The sequence below is a fragment of the Penicillium subrubescens genome, assembly GCF_028828155.1.
Source record: "Penicillium subrubescens strain IBT 31985 chromosome Unknown utg000002l_segment0_segment0, whole genome shotgun sequence".
Classification (NCBI taxonomy): Eukaryota; Fungi; Ascomycota; class Eurotiomycetes; order Eurotiales; family Aspergillaceae; genus Penicillium; species Penicillium subrubescens.
The window spans coordinates 2,841,219-2,857,635 of NW_026643152.1; the positions used below are offsets into that span (position 1 = coordinate 2,841,219).

The following is a 16,417-nucleotide window of genomic DNA, read 5'->3' on the forward strand; positions in this document are numbered from 1 at the left end:
TCTCTCGAAGTCTCGCGAATCGGTTGTGCAGTCAACAACCCCCGGCGTGGCATCTCCAAATGCCAAGCGTCCCCGATAAGCCTCGTATCGCACGTGACTAGCCGTCGATTAAGCAGTGGCGGGCCACTGACAAGTGCCCCTCCCTCCGATCTTCCGATCCTCACGAACCGCTCCGTCACCTTTGTGTTGTCGCTCGATCGAAATTGATCATATTGACATAGACTGAACCCAAAATGTCTGCCACCGTTCCGCGAAACTTCCGCCTCCTGGAGGAGCTCGAGAAGGGCGAAAAAGGCCTGGGCGCAGGTACGAGTATCCTGGTCTCCAAGAACATCCAATAAGCCACTAACAGATCACGATTTCAATTGCAGAGGCATGCTCTTATGGACTTGCTGATGGGGAGGACATGATGATGAGCAACTGGAATGGAACTATCTTGGGACCCCCTCACGTTGGTCTACCCTCATTCCCCGCATAAGTGTCGTGTGCCCTCGTGTATATGGCTAATCAATTGTTGTTTCAGAGCGTCCACGAGAACCGGATCTACAGTGTCAACATCCATTGCGGTCCCGACTACCCCGACAACCCTCCTACCATTCAGTTTGTCTCGCGCGTCAACATTCCTTGCGTTGACCAGCAATCAGGCAAGGTACGAGCTGAATCGACACCCAACAAAGAGGCCTTGAGACTGAATCAGTGATATCATAGGTGGATCCGTCCAAGCTCCCGTGTCTAGCTCAGTGGAAGCGAAGCTACACCATGGAGACCGTGTTGATCGAGCTGCGGAGGTCAGATATGCATATCTATTCAAAATGCCGGCTTACGTTGTACTGACTCTCCATCTAGATACATGGCCTTGCCCCAGCACAAGAAGATCGCGCAGCCCCCAGAGGGTTCGACTTTCTGAGACCTACATCTCATCCATAGGATCCTAAGGGGATCCGGAGTATCATGGTCTTTTCTTCGAGGTTCCTTTGCTTATTTTTCCTTTTTCAACGATGATTCTTTTAGAGCGTGTACAGTCTATGCATGGCAGCATGGCGCGGTTTCTCTGTAGCCCAATTCAATTCATTCATAACATATCTGCAATCATGTTTTTATTCCTGACTTTTAATGGCTGAAACTAGCTGTTCTGAGTAATCTTCTCGTCGATTGCCATTCAAAAAGACCTTTGATTGACTGCTCATTTTTTGACTCGGGACTGAAACAACAACAGAAAGAGACATCGGTGATTTAGAGACCGGGCTTAGCATCTAGCTACAGCGTTGGATAATTGTAGTGTGACACCATCTGCATCAGTCCGTAATTTGGGCAATGTTTGCGGCAGATCAAGTTTCCATGGTCGTTGTTTCTTCTTGTTACCACCGTTCAACTTCTTCAACTCTCAGCTTGCATGTTGATCACGTGATGTGCTTCCTCATTGACATGCGGCGAGCTTCCGCAATTTCTCGAGTCTACCCCCGAGATCACGGAATGCATAAGGTCCTAGTTCCAAGTCGCTCTGGGGTCCATCGCTTTGCTTGTAATACTTCCTTCTCCTGCCCATTTTGGATTCAAGCTAATTTCATGGTTTCCCACAGGTTTGGCACTTTATCGGGCCCTTCTCCGACAATGTTCCCCCTCCGCCGCCGCGGGTGATGCGCCTTGGCGCGACGACACCGAATTTCTCGTCAAGCAAAGGTTTCGAAGATACAAAAAGCTACAGAGCCCGTCGCAGATTGCCAATTCTTTGAAAGCAGGATATGAGGTGCGCATGAGCAAAGGCTATCCTAGCATCTCAACAATACTGATATGCAACCTCTTGACGTAGGCTCTGGACTTGCTTGACCGCGCGGATAAAGGAAGCCAGCCGGACTCCCACAAGCTCACCACGATACTCTCACAGGCAAGGTCTTTCAAGGAGCAATATGCCGCTGAGCAAAAAAAGTTAGCGGAGATGATTCCACCGAAGCCGGTATCGCCGAGGCAGGCTCGAAAGGAACAGACAATACGTTTCGAACAAGAAACATCCCGCAAGCACCCAGATACCCCGTCAATATTTGATCGGCCACGATTATCTTTGAGCGGGAAACGCAAGGTTCCGGTCCTGGTAAATGCACGTGGGGTACCTTTCTTGCGCATCAAGAAGCCTCAGCCAAGGAACCTGAGCGGCGTTATACGAAGCAAGCTCGAAAAGCGCTGGAACCGTATCGTGACTCGAGACAGACTACATGTGGAGCTTCTCTTTGCCAAGGATGAGGATTCCTGGGATCATCTCACCCGAACCTCAGAAAAACCAACTTGGTCCGAGGAGGTCAAGCTTTGTCTGGATGACGTTTATGAGAAGATTCGAGAAACAGATAGGCAAAACCGTGAGCTGGCTGAAAATATGTGGAAGGTTGTGCTTGAAGAGAGAGAATTGGCTAAGCAAGAGGACCAGCAGAGACAGGTGGAGCAGTCGGTCTTGCAGGACAAGAGTACTTGACACATTCCCAAGGTTTTGATCATTTGTGAGCCCAATTCGCATGCATCCAGTGGCCTGCCCAGCGGAGCTGTCGGATGCGCTCTTATTTTTGGACTTGGCTGGCTGTTAATCGGGAACTGCCCCGGTTTGTATAATAAACACTTCTCATTTATGATACCCCCAATTTTACCAGTCATTCACTTTGAAAACATCCTTCTGTGAACGTATGAGTAGCCAGCGAAATTGGCTCAGTTCGAGTACCCACTTGAATACAGTAACGAGGTATTGTTCATGTCATCGTAGACTCGTTTTGTGCTATATGCATAACTCCAAAAACACGTAAACCGTGTAGAACAGTACTATCAAATACACCAGCCGTGCGAAAGATGTTGTGAATCACATCATACAGTAACCTTGAGCTTGTCCACGGCAGGCATAGCATCCTCTTCCTCCTCGTCATAATCGGCCTTGCCGGCGAGGCCGCGCTCCCATAACTGTCGCCCAGTAAGCTTCTTCTCTTCCTTGGCGGTCTTCTTCTTTTTGTCTTCAGCTTCCTTCTCCTCACGCTGCCGCTGCTCTTCTTCCTCTGTCTCCTTCTTGAAATCTGCAAGCCATTTCTGGAATGTCTCTCGGTTAACAGGTGTGCCCCGGAATTTCTTATTCTCCTCCTCCTCTGCCTTTTGAGCCACGAGCGCCTTCTCCTCCTCGACAGCCTGTACCCGTTCAAGCATTAACTGCTCCGCGGCCTCCTTCAACGCACTGACAAGAGAGAAAACCATTGCCATTCCCATATTCTCTTCAATTGCACTGTTCAGGGCGCTCGTTAGGACGGCTTCATCATCTGGGAGCTCGATAAGCGGATGCTTCGGCGCGTTGGGAACAGGTGAAATTTTGAGCTCGGGGGCGACATCGGGATATTCTTCTGGGTATGAAACTTCAAGAAAGATCACAGGCTGCTCTGGCTCGGGGCCATTCTCGGGAGGGTCGAGCGTTATCGAGATCTTGTATGAAGTTTCGGAAATGTCTAGCAGCAAGCAATCTTAGCAACTATGCATTCTCTTGGCCTTGCACACTATTATAAAGCAATTGATATGGCTTTACCTGTGATCTCATCTGGAAAAATCGAGTCGAGCACCTCGCGCTCCTCAATTTGGTCTTCGCGGCCCATTGCGTCTGATCCGCCCGCGGATTGGAGGGGTAGTAAATATGGTATCCGACTTTGGGTAGGTAGGGAGAGATTCCTCAACGAGAAGAGATCGTGCCGAAAATAAAACGAGTATGAGCAGTCAAGGCTCTTGCAGGCGTATTCGAATACAGAGAATTAGATCAGGTAGTCTAATCGCATCGCATTTGCTCGACGGTGGTAAATGCCAATCTTGCGGTCCCGCATGCAAACCTGTCAAACAGCTCCAATTTTTGGGCCGAAGCTTCACTTTTTTACTTCGAACCTCCGACACTGAAACACTAATAATTCTCTTTGTTTTGCATCAGGCATATTTCATAATCTCTCTGGTTGTTTCCGAATAGACCTGCCATGGGAAAACCCAGACCACAAAAGAAAAAGTCATCCAAGTCCCGCACAAAGTCCGTCCTCGGCCCTGGTGGCTCGATCTCGAAATCCAAAATGTCCCAAGACCCCTCCACATTACTCGACCAGGCCACAATCCTCCTCCAGACCGGCCGAACGGACGAGGCCTTGCCAACAGCACAGCAGGCGCTAGATCTTGCTACCAACAATGCCTCCGTCCAACTTCAGGCGGTAAACCTTCTCGGAGAAATCAACGTCGAGCTGGGCGAGATCGAGACTGCTCGTGAATACTTCCTTCGTGCCGTCGAGCAGGATCCCAATGGGTCAATACCGGAATCGGAGGGCGGCGGCGCCGAGAAGTTCATGTGGCTCGCTCAATTGAGCGAGCAGGGGGTGGACGGACAGTGTCCAGTGGTTCGAGAAGGGTGTTTCATCTCTCAGACAGACGCTCCAGTCTTTGCAAGGAAAGACGGGAGCTGAGGAGGTCACCCTTGCTGAGGAGAAGAAAGTCAAGTTGTCCAATGCGCTCTGCGCCGTGGCAGAGATCTATATGACCGACCTTTCGTGAGTTCTATCATCTACCACAGTTTCAAATGTTCAACCACTGACAGAATTAATCACAGTTGGGAAGAAGACGCCGAGGCTCGATGTGAGGCGCTGATCACAGAGGCTCTGACTTTCACACCTGACGCGCCAGAAGTCCTCCAAACTTTTGCCTCTATCCGCATTTCACAGCTGAAGACTGAGGAAGCTCAGGAAGCCCTCAAGCGAAGCATCAGTCTGTGGAAGGATTTGGCCCCCGAGGACCCCAAAGTGCCTGACTTTGCAGTACGCATCAGTCTCGCACGTCTTCTCATGGAGGTGACGCTGGAGTTTGATGCTCTGGAAGTTCTCGAGCGTCTGATCCTCGAGGATGACCAAAGTGTGGAGGCGTGGTATCTCGGCGGCTGGTGTCTCTATCTGCTGGCGGAGAAGCAACAAGCGCCAAAGGATCTTACTGAAGATGAGGCCGCTGAATCGCCGCGACACGCGTCTTTGATTGCCAGTCGGGAGTGGCTCAAGCAAAGCTTGAAGCTGTACGATCTATTGGAGTACGAGGATGAGCCCCTCCAAGCCCACGCCCTGGAGCTTATTCAAGGGATGGTTGCTGAGATTGGAGAAGATATGGAGGATAGTGAGGCCGAGGGAGAGGGCGAGGGTGAAGATTGGGACGAGGAAATTGAGGCAGACTCTGATGACGAAGATCACGAAATGGCCGATTCATAGACACAAACAAACAAACAGTGATGATGTTTTACGCATGTACAGCTCTCTTTCTTCTTTCTTTTTCTTTGTTGATACCACAAATCAAAAAGTTGTCCATCCCATAGATCTTTCTTCTTTCTTCCACCAACCATTTCTCATCTCACGCGCCACTTGAACCACCTCGGCTTCGGATTAACCTCCTCCGAGCACTGCAGATACCGAATTTTTGTCGCATTCACTGCGCGAAGAGTCGTCGAGGCTGTCAAAACTCCTGCAGGATGACCTTGGTACCAGCGCCGAGCGGGAAGACCCCGGTGAAGTCTCCTGTGGTCGAAGTGGAGGCCGTAGAGGCCGTGGACGTCGTGGAGCAGGTTGAAGCGGAGACGGTCGCCCTGGAAGAGGCGTCGTCCGAGTTTGAAACAGACAGCGATGATTCAGAGGACTGGGACACTCTGTCTCATGGTGGGGATACAATCCAGTTCCTGCGCGATGAGCAGCTACGTGATGGACTCGGTATGGACCTGTGCCTGATATCTTACATTGCCCCTTTACCCCAGTTTTCCCCGCGATCGATCACCCTACCACGACATGCTTGGCTAACATGACGGCGCGCTATAGTTCCCGGTGCCTGTACCCTAGAAGAGGCTGTCGCCTTTCGGCAACGCCTTCATGATATCGGCAAAGCAGCCTTTGTGGAAGAGACTATCGCGCGGGAGACCGTGACGGCTAAGAAGCTCTGTACGGCATTTGGAATCATGCCACCGGCATTCCTTGAGGGCGCGCCGGACGAGTCCTATCATCCGCTGCTGGCAGTCGCATTGTCTCGAGAGTTCGCTCGGCGACCAAAGCTTCCCCAATACAACACTATCGAAGACGCTGTGCGGCTCTTGCAGGAGTCCAAGAATATCGTGGTGTTGACGGGCGCAGGCGTAGGTTTACCTCTTTTATCCATATCCCGCTTCATAACTAACAGCATCTATTCAGATTTCAACCAGCCTCGGCATTCCTGATTTCCGTTCCAAAGATACAGGTCTCTATTCGAAACTGGAGCATCTTGGTCTGAGCGACCCTCAGGAGGTCTTTGACATCCACGTCTTCCGAGAGGACCCTAGCATCTTCTTCTCGATTGCCAAGGACATCCTACCGATGGAGAAGAAATTTTCCCCGACCCATGGATTCATCAAACTCCTGCAGGACAAGGGGAAGTTGTTGACCAACTACACCCAGAATATTGACAATATCGAGGGCAACGCCGGCGTCTCACCTGATAAGATCGTACAGTGCCATGGATCCTTTGCTACTGCCACTTGTGTCAAGTGCAAGTTCAAGGTACTCGGCGACGTGATCTTCGGTGATATCCGAGACGGCAAAATTCCGGAGTGCACTGCTTGTCAGGAAGCGATCGCCCGAGATGCGCTGCAACCACAAGGGCTGAAGCGGAAACGCAGCTCTAGTGGACATCAAAAGGATCGCAAGGAGTTTGAAGATAGCTCGGACGAGGATGATTATGAAATTCCAACCCCTGGTGTGATGAAGGTAGGCAGTGGCTTCGCAAGACTCTGACTGTTAAACGACCCGTGCTCACCTAATTACGAATAGCCCGACATCACCTTCTTTGGCGAGGATCTTCCCGATGAATTTGGCCAGCGCTTGATCCATCATGACAGAGAACTAGTGGACCTGGTCATTGTCATCGGGACTTCGCTCAAGGTAGCCCCCGTTGCAGAAGTGCCGGGGATTCTGCCCCGTCACGTTCCACAGATCTATATATCACGTACAGTAAGTTAGCTCCCTCAAACGCATTTATCGCAACTGGTGCTGACTCGTTTTATAGCCTGTATCCCACACAGGATTTGATATCGATCTTTTGGGCGATTGCGACGTGGTCGTTTCAGAGCTCTGCCGCCGAGCTGGCTGGAACTTGGAGCACCACATGATACCCGCGGATGAGAAGGTAGAAGTTACTCCCGTCGAGGGACACGAGTCACGACATGTCTTTAAGGTTGTTGGCGCATAGCGGCGGAGTTTTGGGAAATGGTTTCTGCGTGAGGGACGGCGTCTCGGCGTCTCTTGGGATTCATCCTTACTTAGGGAATGAGGTGGTTTTTGGCTCTTGCTTTTGATTACTGGCCCTAGGTATTCTCTGCATAGATTTATTTTGATGCTTCAGTCAATACCATAAAATTGCCGCACTGAGTTTGAAGTATGTCTTGAGCATTTGTACCTATGAATGATGTCTGCCTCTTTTGTCGTAAATCTACACCTACATATCGTAGCGCCAAGGTAGGTAAGCAGAATATATCTCCGCGGGGGCATACAAGAAACCCGACAAAACATAATTCTTGACACTAGAACTTATCTTGAAAATACTCAAAACTTGAACGGTTCCAAAATTATGCCCTTCCTGCACGTATGGATAACATGGCCGAATATACAATGTGCTAAATTGGCTGCTGTTGTGTTCTTCGGCGACCCAAAGACTGGCGAGGAAAAAACTTCAACACCCGTCCATTCGTAACAACCCCACCACTCACGATCAATCTTGACATACATTTCAGGAACCAGACCCCAACTATTATCTGATACTCGAAAATTCGAGAAAGAGAAACAAGCAATATATCGCAACCTACTCGCTGCCATGGAGTATTTAGTGCGGCTCGCCCAATGTCATGAGACATTTCGACAGCCGGAGCTGCAGGCCGTGGCTACGCTGCTCGGCATTGAACTGGAGACCATGGCCTACAATGAATTTGTATGTGAATTCAAACTCAACAGTTTGCCTGTTAAACAAGCACTCAAACTGAAATGTCATTTATTTGGCATTACATACCCTCCTTACTCCACACCATCTTTATCGTCCTTGCATGCCTCGACCAGGCACTAACAGAAGCCCTCCAGACACCATTCTGTGTGGTTAAGTTGAAAGACGAAGCAGCGGCGCGCGCATTGATCTCGCGAAGTATCCTGGCCAAGGATATTCTGGAACTCTGGGGCCAGGGCACTACCTATGAAGAGCTACATGCCGATGTCCATCAGCGAACGAAGGACCGATGGGCAGACTACCACCTCGTCACGTACGCACTTGCTGTTGACTGCTTCGCGGGTAAGCGGAGTACAGCGAAGAAAAGGGAGATTTTCGAATCATTTGACTACTTGAATCTCAAAGGCGAGGTGCGGATCAAGAACCCCGACGAGCAATTCACCGTGGTTGAAGACTACGTGTCAGACGTCGAGGCAAATGCCATCGGCACAGAGAGGTCATCCGAGCCACGGATGATTTACATGGGGCGTTGGCTTGCAAAAAGCCCTCGGGATATCATCCTGACTCACACTCTCAAGAAACGCAAGTACATCAGCACGACGTCCATGGATGCGGAGTTGTCGTTGGTGACCGCAAATATGGCTCTTGCGGCTCCTGGAAAGGTCTTCTTTGATCCTTTCGTTGGAGCTGGGAGCTTTTTGGTGGCGGCATCGCACTTTGGTGCTTTGACTATGGGCTCTGATATTGACCCTCGGGCTTTCCGTGGCAAGGATCACGAGCGTAAGGATGGAATGGCGATGCTGCAGAATTTCAAGCAGTACAATATCGTCAGTCAGTTCCTGGATGCATTCACATCGGATGTCACAAATACGCCTTTGAGAGATACCGCTTTGCTGGATGGTATAATCTGCGATCCTCCATACGGTGTTCGTGAAGGTCTTCGGGTTCTGGGAACTCGCGATGGAAAGGTTATTGAGCCGGTCGTCATTGACGGAGTCCCTGCTCACTAGTATGTCTTACATTGGTATCAACCCTCCTGAAAAGAAGGTTACTGACCATACTGTTTAGCCGAAAGGGGTACATCCCACCGAAGCGACCATATGGATTTGAAGCTTTGCAGAGGGACATCCTTGAATTTGCAGTTCGCAGGCTCGTCCCCAATGGGCGGCTAGCGATGTGGATGCCGACAGCCAGCGACGAAGCCGTTGAATTCCCGGTGCCTATGCACCCGAATTTGGAAGTAGTCAGTGTCTGTGTTCAGCCTTTCACCAACTGTGAGTATAATGTACTACTTGGAGAGATTTAACAACCGAAATCTGACTGATCTCCCAGGGTCTCGCCGGTTGATGATTTACCGTCGTCTACCGAAAGGAGAGACTTCCGACATCACACTTGGAAGAAGCAGGACAGACGGCGAGGGTGTATCTGCGGATGATCTCAATGCCTTCCGGGTGAAAGTATGTACATTGTTGCAGAGTTTCCAGAGTTTCCATTACCCTACATCTCTAACAATCCTTGGCAGTACAACAAGCGAAACAGAACAGAGGAGAAGGAAAATGCAACGCAATGAGGATGGACCCGGAAGCCCTTTTACCGATAGACTGACATCTCATATACTCTGCTGAGAAGACAGAAGGCAAACAGACGCCCTTCCCCACGCGAGAAGCTGCAGGGGAAGAAAGACGGATACAAGACTAGACCGTCTTCACAATCTGCCCTTCTCTGAGGTATGACTGAGATCCACGCCCTCTTCTTTTTGAATACGCTTGATCTCAAGTTCCAGCTCAACCCTCATAGCACGAGCCAATGCAGCACCCTCGTCATCATCAAGCTCATGTCGCTGACCGCGACCGAACATAGCAAAGCTCGGCTTGTGAGCGAAGTCTGATGGTCGAGGAATGATATGGAAGTGTACATGGGGTACTTGCTGTGCTGCACGGGTGCCTATGTTTCTCAGTTAGCTTGAATATTGAATGCATTGGCACCACCCTCGGGCTGCTAGACCACGGCCTTTTGGTATGTCATTTGAAGAGTACTTAAGATAGTAACGAGGTGGCTTGCAGGGGCCATCGGCCATGTCCATACAGTACATTTGACAGGTAGGCAACAATGTAAAATTCACGTACCATTATTCTGAACAACGTTCCAGTGTCTATCCGGGTCGTCCCCGAAAATCGTTTTCGTCACGACCCTTGAAATAATCGGAAGCCATTTCCCCATCTACCAAACCATTAGCATCTTATTCTGTCTGATCCTTCTGGCCTTATAACCAGTGTATAAGGGTGAATTGAATCATTGGATCATGAACATAATTCAATATCCACGGGAAGCCGACGAGAAATGAACATACCTCCTGCCCAGCAACAACCCCCATATCACCCAGCTTCTCATAATGCCGCCGTGGGGCAATCAGGACATGTCCATTCGTTAAAGGCATAATATCCAAGAAAGCAAGGACATGCTCCGTCGACAGAATCAGATGAGCTGTCCCGTCGGATGTGGATTCGGACAAGCTTGAGCCTGACTCGGGATCATTGAAAGGGGCTGGCGGGTTGGACGCCGCAATGTTGCAGAAAGGACATGGTGATATTTCATCTGCCATGGTAGATTGTAGAAGGTGTTAAATCTGTTGAATTGAGGTTCAACGAAGATTATGACCGCCGGACTGGCAAGTATAGTCCTGTACTTGGTTATGTCTCACCGGGAGGCCGAGATGTTCCCCGCAATCTATCCGGAGTTCACTGCACCGAGGAATCTGGCTTTGGCGTAGAGACGAATGACTGCAGTCTGCTAGCAACTGGCACGAATGCCAAGAATAGTAGGCAGTTTAGGATAAAGAGAAACTCGAATCGTTAGACACATAGGAGTCATGCCGTCAGTCAGGCAGTTGTCCGTTGCAAGGGACGAACCTCGGCTAAGTCTAAATGGACGTTGGCCAATCACAAAGTTTAATCAGACAAAGATTCATTCAAAAGACCTTTTCTGCGCATCCGATCCAGAAGAGAAGACGCCTATGTACACCTCCCCCAAATTAAAGACAGACGCGAGAATCAAAAAAGAAGATCAGAATTGCATCCAAAAGCCACGCCAGGCACCCAGCGCAGAACAAAACTAATCTAGGAAAGACCCCAGCCAGAACACAACCTTGACAATAATTAACCCATCCTTCCAAACCAATCCACCTAGTATCCGTGGGGAAGACTCCTTCATCCTCACCAACCTGAACCTTCCAGATGACAAGAGACCCTCAAAGATCAAGCCAACCCCTTTTTGTTCCCACCAAAAGAAAAGCCACTGGAGTCGGCAGAACCACCTGGTTAACAGCAGTGGAGAAAAAGAGACCCAAGTAATGAAGACAAAATCCAAGGGTGCGAAAAAAGGTCATATTCCGATCTTGAAAAAGAACTGGAAGAAAGAAGAAAATGATAAGATAAAAGTCCGACGCCAATCACACAAACGCGAATAAGGAAGAATGGGAAGGTATCAGGGTAGGTGAGAGACGGGGCACCCCATGCAAACAAGACGCAGAAGAAAAAAAAAACCACACAAGCCGAAGTCAAACAGTACCACAAGGCTGAGCGCCGAACACCACCCGTCACAAAAGACAAATGCCGAAGAGCGCACAAATCAATCAAGTCATCGTTAAGAATATGCAAAGAGGTAATTGATACCAGCACAATGAAATGCCAAAATATGGAGGAATTCGAAGTTCCCTGGTCGCAGTGTCTCGAGGGCCTTGGGATCGTCATGAAGGACAACGACAGAGCCGACACAGGGCTAGCATAACATCGTAAATGGCATCATTACTGTTCGCTATCCTTGATGAAAGTGTACGGCTCCGTGGTGGAGCTCTCAATGTACATCGAGTGATACTTCTTGGCCCATTGACGGGTCAGGATGGAGGCTATTCGCAGGAGTTAGCATGTATACATACAAAGGTTGGTAAGGTGGAGTACATACCCTTCAAGAACTTCTTGCTGGCATACTTCTTGAAGAAAGCCTCGTGGGAGACAGGCCGGTGAAGATAGTCAATCATCAGGCGGAAGACCGGGTCAATCTCCTGTTCGGTGTATCCGGCGTAGTGGGCTAGAGTGGCATCCCAGGGTCCACGCTCCAGGATGAGGCGTGCCAGGTACATGGCCGCGGCAGCGATGTGGCTCTGAGGGTAGCTCATGAAACGGTGGTCGAGCAGGCTGATCTCCATGAGATACTTGCCCAGGGTACGAGTCTGAATGTCGTAGTTATCCGCCTTGGAGATGCGACGCAGGAAGTTCATAGGGTTGGGGAAGCTCATGTTGTACTCGAGGGTGGCGAGGACGTGGCGCTCGGCATCGAGAATCTCCTTGTCGGAGAAGGTCTCATCGGCGACGTGGCTGAAGTTGGCGACGTGGGGAGACAGAACCTCTTCATACTTGGAGGCAATGAACATGGCAGTGACACCAACAAGCTGGAGACGATCCAGGGCCACAACCTCGGCCGACAGGAAACGATCAATAATGTTGACAGCGAGGAACAGAGTCTCGGGAAGGAGACGGAAGCGAGTGTGAACCTCAATCAACCAGTCGACCAGGATTCCGCGCATCTTCCACTCCAAATCGGGTTGGTGGTCGATGTAGTCAGGGTTGGGCAGGGTGGTCATTTCAAGGTCGCGCAGGTAGTCGAAGATCTCCACCACATACTCGGCAGCCATCAAGGGGTCATCGAGGTCCTCAGTATCAAGGTCCACCACGTCGGGACCCAAGCCAACATCCTGCCCAACAGGCTCATCCTTGATCTTGTTCTCAACCTCGATCTTCCCCTTCTTATGAGGTGGCTCCTGCTGCTCGCCCTTCTCGACCTTGGGGCGCTTGTTGGCTGGCTTCTTCGGGTTGGGATCGCGAGGCTGCAGGGCAGTGGTTCGTGATGAGTTGTTGCGGCTGAGCTTCTGAACACCACCAGTCTGAGTGGTTGCCTTGGAGGTCAAACCGGCCTTACCGGCGACAGCCTTCTTTGCACCCTTGAGTTCCGCGGCATCGACCTTGTTGACATTGCTGACGTCTCCCAGGGCGGCACGGGGACGCTGAGTACCGCTGGTGGTCGTCGTAGCCCGCTTGGTCTGCAGAGGCTTCTTGACGGCATCGGCAGGACCGTCGGTGTTGAGCGCGGCCTTGGCCCGCGTCATACGCGTGGAAGGGCCGTTCTCGTCGTTCTCATTCATGGTGCCTCGGGAGCGGAGGCTACGGGCCTATGAAAAGGTTAATGTTTTGACCGTAATGAAAGGTTTTGACGCGTCAAGATCTTCAATGCAGCATCAAGCCCAGTCCTGCAGTGAAATTGACTCGAGCTGTCAGGGGTTAGAATTGCTTACCACAGGCATTGTGGTAGTCTCAAGAAAGAGGGAGGGAAAAGGCGGACGTGTTGAGAGAAAAGGAAAGGGCGAGCCTGATAGTCTAGTCCAACCCGGGTCACTCAGGTCAGCATTCCGTTCGACATTATCTCAGTGGGGAACCCCCAAATACCAGAGTATCAAGGTCGAAGTGCACGTACCACGCGTGAAAATGTAGTTACCCTGAGGAAGCTACACTCGCCAGAAGGCAATGGCAGCTGCTCAGAGGAGTTAGGATGGGACGAGTCGCGAGTCACGACGCATACAAGATGATGTTGATATTAAGAGGACTCGCGAAGTCTCTGCGAGTCGGAGTCGAAAACACGCGTGAATAGAGAATTAAAGGGTGCAGAGGTATTTGAATAACACGTGGAATCCTCCTGGGAAGATATAGCCCAAGGATGGAGAGTGGTGGGAGGGGAGGAAGGGTATCTTGAAATGGAATGATGATGATGAGGGAAAAGGTGGAAGAAGTCGAAAGAGGGCCAAGCGATGTTTGGCCCTACTGTGCTAGCGTGGAAAACCGGTCAAACTTGAGTGACGCCCCACAAAGCAAGTCGCGACGGGGTCTTTCCACTTCTTGTCCAACTGGTAATAAGACAAGTAAAGATGCTTTAGAAGGGAATTGATGAGATAGAGAACCAAATAGGGTAAAGGAATCCTGTATCTTGAAAAGTGCAGATCGGAGTTTTTGGGGGTAATGGATGGCGAGCGAAGTGGTAGATCCAGAAATGAAGGGGAGGGGTGGTTGGTAGGGAGGCGGTATTGGGTGACGGTAACGGTGGATACGCGAGGGCGCGGACGAAACGTGAGGCGCGAGTGGATGTCAACAACGCCGTTTCCCCCGCAACCACCCTCAGGTCACGGGATGATCACGAGACCAAAGCGGGTTGAGCTCGGGTTCCGGACTTCCATGCGCCACAAACTGTGGCAGTACCAATCAAAATGAGGCTGTGCTGGCGGTCAGGACAAAGTCACATGACGTGCTTCCCAGAACTTTTTGCCTGGTCATCAGTTCCAGCACTGACGAGCGACGAGCGGACAGGATACCGAGAGCCCTGCGTGCAATTGGGCCCCGATACCTTGATTTTTCGGTGGGAACTCAATTCGGATCCTCATAAATTGGCCTACAAGCTAGTGCTTAAAACCACGATCAACCATGCTCCAACCCCGACTCGCCCTCCGGGGTATTCGGCTGCCCTTCAGGTGTTTACCTACGATTCCGACTCTTCCTGTGCGCCGGTTTGCGACTGCCGTCAATGAACTAGAGACGCCCGCCAGCAAGGTCTCTCCTCCTTCATCCGACTTCAGCGCCTCTTTTGCTCCTCCTCCCACCCGTGACGACTCCGGTGTCCAGCTTCGCACATACACTCCCCGTACCCCCGGTGTACGACACTTGCGGCGACCAGTCAACGACCACCTCTGGAAAGGCCGTCCCATTCATCGATTGACTTTCCCCAAGCGTGGCCACGCCAAGGGTGGTCGTAACAACAGCGGTCGCGTCACAGTCCGCCATCACGGTGGTGGTCACAAGCGTCGGATACGCATGGTGGATTTTATGCGGACAGACGCTGGGCCCCATCTGGTGGAGCGAATTGAGTATGACCCAGGTCGTAGCGCACACATTGCTCTGGTTAGGAGCAAGGAGACCACTAAGTTGAGCTATATCCTCGCCGCAGATGGTATGCGGGCTGGAGACGTCGTGCAGAGCTACATGTCTGGTATTCCCGATGACTTGTGGCAGAGCATGGGTGGAACTGTCGACCCTGGTGTGCTCGCCGCACGAACTGCCTGGCGAGGCAACTGCTTGCCTTTGCACATGATCCCAGTCGGCACCCTCATCTTCAATGTTGGATTGCGCCCCGGAAAGGGCGGCCAGCTGTGTCGAAGCGCTGGCACACATGCTACTGTGGTCGCCAAGGGTAGTGACTCCCGGCAGCAGGAGATTGAGACTGATCAGCCCGAGGAGGAGAAGAAGCCTTTGACCCTCCGCGAGAAGCAAAAGCAGGAGCGCCTGGCTCAACACATCACTGTCCGCTTGTCAAGTGGTGAGACTCGTCTCATCCACAAGGATTGCTGTGCCACTATTGGTGTTGCCAGCAACCCCAACTACCACTACACCCAGCTGGGTAAGGCCGGTCGTTCGCGCTGGCTCAACATCCGTCCTACCGTCCGTGGTCTGGCCATGAACGCCATGGACCACCCTCACGGTGGTGGTCGTGGTAAGTCCAAGGGTAATGTCGACCCGAAGAGTCCTTGGGGTATTCCGGTAAGCTCTTCTTTTCTACTAATCGATCTTTTGATTATGACCAAGTTGCTGACATATGAGCTTTTTCTTCATTATAGACCAAGTCCGGTTACAAGACTCGTCCCAAGTGGAAGATCAACAAGGCCGTCGTGCACCCGAGACCTCGCAATCAAGGCCAACGTCGCCGTGGATACAACTAGATTGCCTCTTTTCGTGGTATATCTCGAATTTGAGAGAGACGGATCGTGCCCGCTCTTCCTGCTTTGCTCTTGGAGACAATAACCCTTTACTCATCTTATACCTCATTCTCACTGCACATGGGATGGCTGTACGATATTTTTCCAATCTGTTTTCTTGCCGTGTATTCTCTATTCCGCCGTGCATTATCGGGGATCCTGTTTCTATCATCCGTTTATCATCAGTTGGAGCTTGGGGCAGCGGGGCTATGTATAGTATGACGGCCCATGGCCATTCGCCAGAAAAATAAAGTATTTCAAGATAATCTATTGACTCGTGGAATATTTCCGGGCTCGTATCGGGATATAACGAATCAGAATGTTACCAATACGCCTCTCGTCCTTCAAAGGTACGGATCCAGTTAGTAGTACGAGGCACTGCATACCTACAGTAGTTAGTCCAAGCCTACAAGTAGTATGTGGTGCGATATGTGATAAGAAAGATCGACGCTTTGATCCCCCGATCCCTGCCAAGCCCGCCAGGCAGCCTCGTGGTGCGTACGCCGTACACACACAGCCCACAGCGACACTAACACACTAACGGTCGATCGCCAGGTATCAGTCCTGTCTTGGGTAAAGGAAATTGGAATG

The 16,417-nt window shown here is 50.9% G+C and overlaps 9 protein-coding genes across 9 annotated transcripts; 6 read left to right on the forward strand and 3 right to left on the reverse strand.

Moving 5' to 3' along the window:
• Positions 1 to 233: 233 nt before the first annotated feature.
• On the forward strand, positions 234 to 907 carry N7473_002419 (E2 ubiquitin-conjugating protein MMS2; the record flags this gene model as incomplete). The annotated part of the gene is made up of 5 exons (XM_057148359.1): positions 234 to 306; positions 372 to 451; positions 524 to 649; positions 709 to 788; positions 847 to 907. 5 exons carry the CDS (start codon positions 234 to 236, stop codon positions 905 to 907), a joined length of 420 nt encoding a protein of 139 aa, XP_057012013.1.
• A 500-nt stretch (positions 908 to 1,407) lies between these two features.
• Positions 1,408 to 2,464, forward strand: N7473_002420 (LYR motif-containing protein; the record flags this gene model as incomplete). The annotated part of the gene is made up of 3 exons (XM_057148360.1): positions 1,408 to 1,522; positions 1,581 to 1,747; positions 1,811 to 2,464. The coding sequence occupies 3 exons, from the start codon at positions 1,408 to 1,410 to the stop codon at positions 2,462 to 2,464; spliced, it is 936 nt and encodes a 311-aa protein (XP_057012014.1).
• Positions 2,465 to 2,690: 226 nt separating this feature from the next.
• Positions 2,691 to 3,773, reverse strand: N7473_002421 (RWD domain-containing protein). The gene is made up of 2 exons (XM_057148361.1): positions 3,545 to 3,773; positions 2,691 to 3,467 (listed from the first exon to the last, which is right to left on the reverse strand). The coding sequence occupies exons 1-2, from the start codon at positions 3,609 to 3,611 to the stop codon at positions 2,845 to 2,847; spliced, it is 690 nt and encodes a 229-aa protein (XP_057012015.1). The 5' UTR covers positions 3,612 to 3,773; the 3' UTR covers positions 2,691 to 2,844.
• A 204-nt stretch (positions 3,774 to 3,977) lies between these two features.
• Positions 3,978 to 5,337, forward strand: N7473_002422 (ACL4 family protein; the record flags this gene model as incomplete). Its single annotated transcript, XM_057148362.1, is given in 3 exon segments — positions 3,978 to 4,396; positions 4,413 to 4,535; positions 4,595 to 5,337. The coding sequence occupies 3 exon segments, from the start codon at positions 3,978 to 3,980 to the stop codon at positions 5,235 to 5,237; spliced, it is 1,185 nt and encodes a 394-aa protein (XP_057012016.1). The 3' UTR covers positions 5,238 to 5,337.
• A 128-nt stretch (positions 5,338 to 5,465) lies between these two features.
• On the forward strand, positions 5,466 to 7,409 carry N7473_002423 (putative histone deacetylase SIR2). The gene is made up of 5 exons (XM_057148363.1): positions 5,466 to 5,729; positions 5,835 to 6,145; positions 6,201 to 6,752; positions 6,816 to 6,995; positions 7,051 to 7,409. The coding sequence occupies exons 1-5, from the start codon at positions 5,495 to 5,497 to the stop codon at positions 7,231 to 7,233; spliced, it is 1,461 nt and encodes a 486-aa protein (XP_057012017.1). The 5' UTR covers positions 5,466 to 5,494; the 3' UTR covers positions 7,234 to 7,409.
• A 445-nt stretch (positions 7,410 to 7,854) lies between these two features.
• On the forward strand, positions 7,855 to 9,547 carry N7473_002424 (tRNA (guanine-N2-)-methyltransferase; the record flags this gene model as incomplete). Its single annotated transcript, XM_057148364.1, has 5 exons — positions 7,855 to 7,968; positions 8,115 to 8,986; positions 9,046 to 9,251; positions 9,310 to 9,434; positions 9,500 to 9,547. The coding sequence occupies 5 exons, from the start codon at positions 7,855 to 7,857 to the stop codon at positions 9,545 to 9,547; spliced, it is 1,365 nt and encodes a 454-aa protein (XP_057012018.1).
• A 135-nt stretch (positions 9,548 to 9,682) lies between these two features.
• On the reverse strand, positions 9,683 to 10,579 carry N7473_002425 (HIT family protein; the record flags this gene model as incomplete). Its single annotated transcript, XM_057148365.1, has 3 exons — positions 9,683 to 9,921; positions 10,104 to 10,197; positions 10,328 to 10,579. 3 exons carry the CDS (start codon positions 10,577 to 10,579, stop codon positions 9,683 to 9,685), a joined length of 585 nt encoding a protein of 194 aa, XP_057012019.1.
• A 260-nt stretch (positions 10,580 to 10,839) lies between these two features.
• N7473_002426 (B-type cyclin nimE) lies at positions 10,840 to 14,110 on the reverse strand. The gene is made up of 4 exons (XM_057148366.1): positions 13,504 to 14,110; positions 13,325 to 13,406; positions 11,938 to 13,201; positions 10,840 to 11,881 (listed from the first exon to the last, which is right to left on the reverse strand). Exons 2-4 carry the CDS (start codon positions 13,331 to 13,333, stop codon positions 11,781 to 11,783), a joined length of 1,374 nt encoding a protein of 457 aa, XP_057012020.1. The 5' UTR covers positions 13,334 to 13,406; positions 13,504 to 14,110; the 3' UTR covers positions 10,840 to 11,780.
• Positions 14,111 to 14,501: 391 nt separating this feature from the next.
• On the forward strand, positions 14,502 to 15,790 carry N7473_002427 (mitochondrial 54S ribosomal protein uL2m; the record flags this gene model as incomplete). The annotated part of the gene is made up of 2 exons (XM_057148367.1): positions 14,502 to 15,611; positions 15,689 to 15,790. The coding sequence occupies 2 exons, from the start codon at positions 14,502 to 14,504 to the stop codon at positions 15,788 to 15,790; spliced, it is 1,212 nt and encodes a 403-aa protein (XP_057012021.1).
• Positions 15,791 to 16,417: the final 627 nt, after the last annotated feature.

Excerpts from the sequence above, each read along its gene's own strand:
- N7473_002421 (XM_057148361.1), bottom strand. The coding sequence starts at position 3,611 with ATGGGCCGCGAAGACCAAATTGAGGAGCGCGAGGTGCTCGACTCGATT. Across the intron at positions 3,468-3,544 it reads TTTTCCAGATGAGATCACAG|ACATTTCCGAAACTTCATAC; the intron begins GTAAAGCCATAT and ends GCTTGCTGCTAG.
- N7473_002426 (XM_057148366.1), bottom strand. Across the intron at positions 11,882-11,937 it reads CAGCAAGAAGTTCTTGAAGG|CCTCCATCCTGACCCGTCAA; the intron begins GTATGTACTCCA and ends TCCTGCGAATAG.
- N7473_002423 (XM_057148363.1), top strand. The coding sequence starts at position 5,495 with ATGACCTTGGTACCAGCGCCGAGCGGGAAGACCCCGGTGAAGTCTCCT. Across the intron at positions 6,146-6,200 it reads TGGTGTTGACGGGCGCAGGC|ATTTCAACCAGCCTCGGCAT; the intron begins GTAGGTTTACCT and ends GCATCTATTCAG. Across the intron at positions 6,996-7,050 it reads AGATCTATATATCACGTACA|CCTGTATCCCACACAGGATT; the intron begins GTAAGTTAGCTC and ends CTCGTTTTATAG.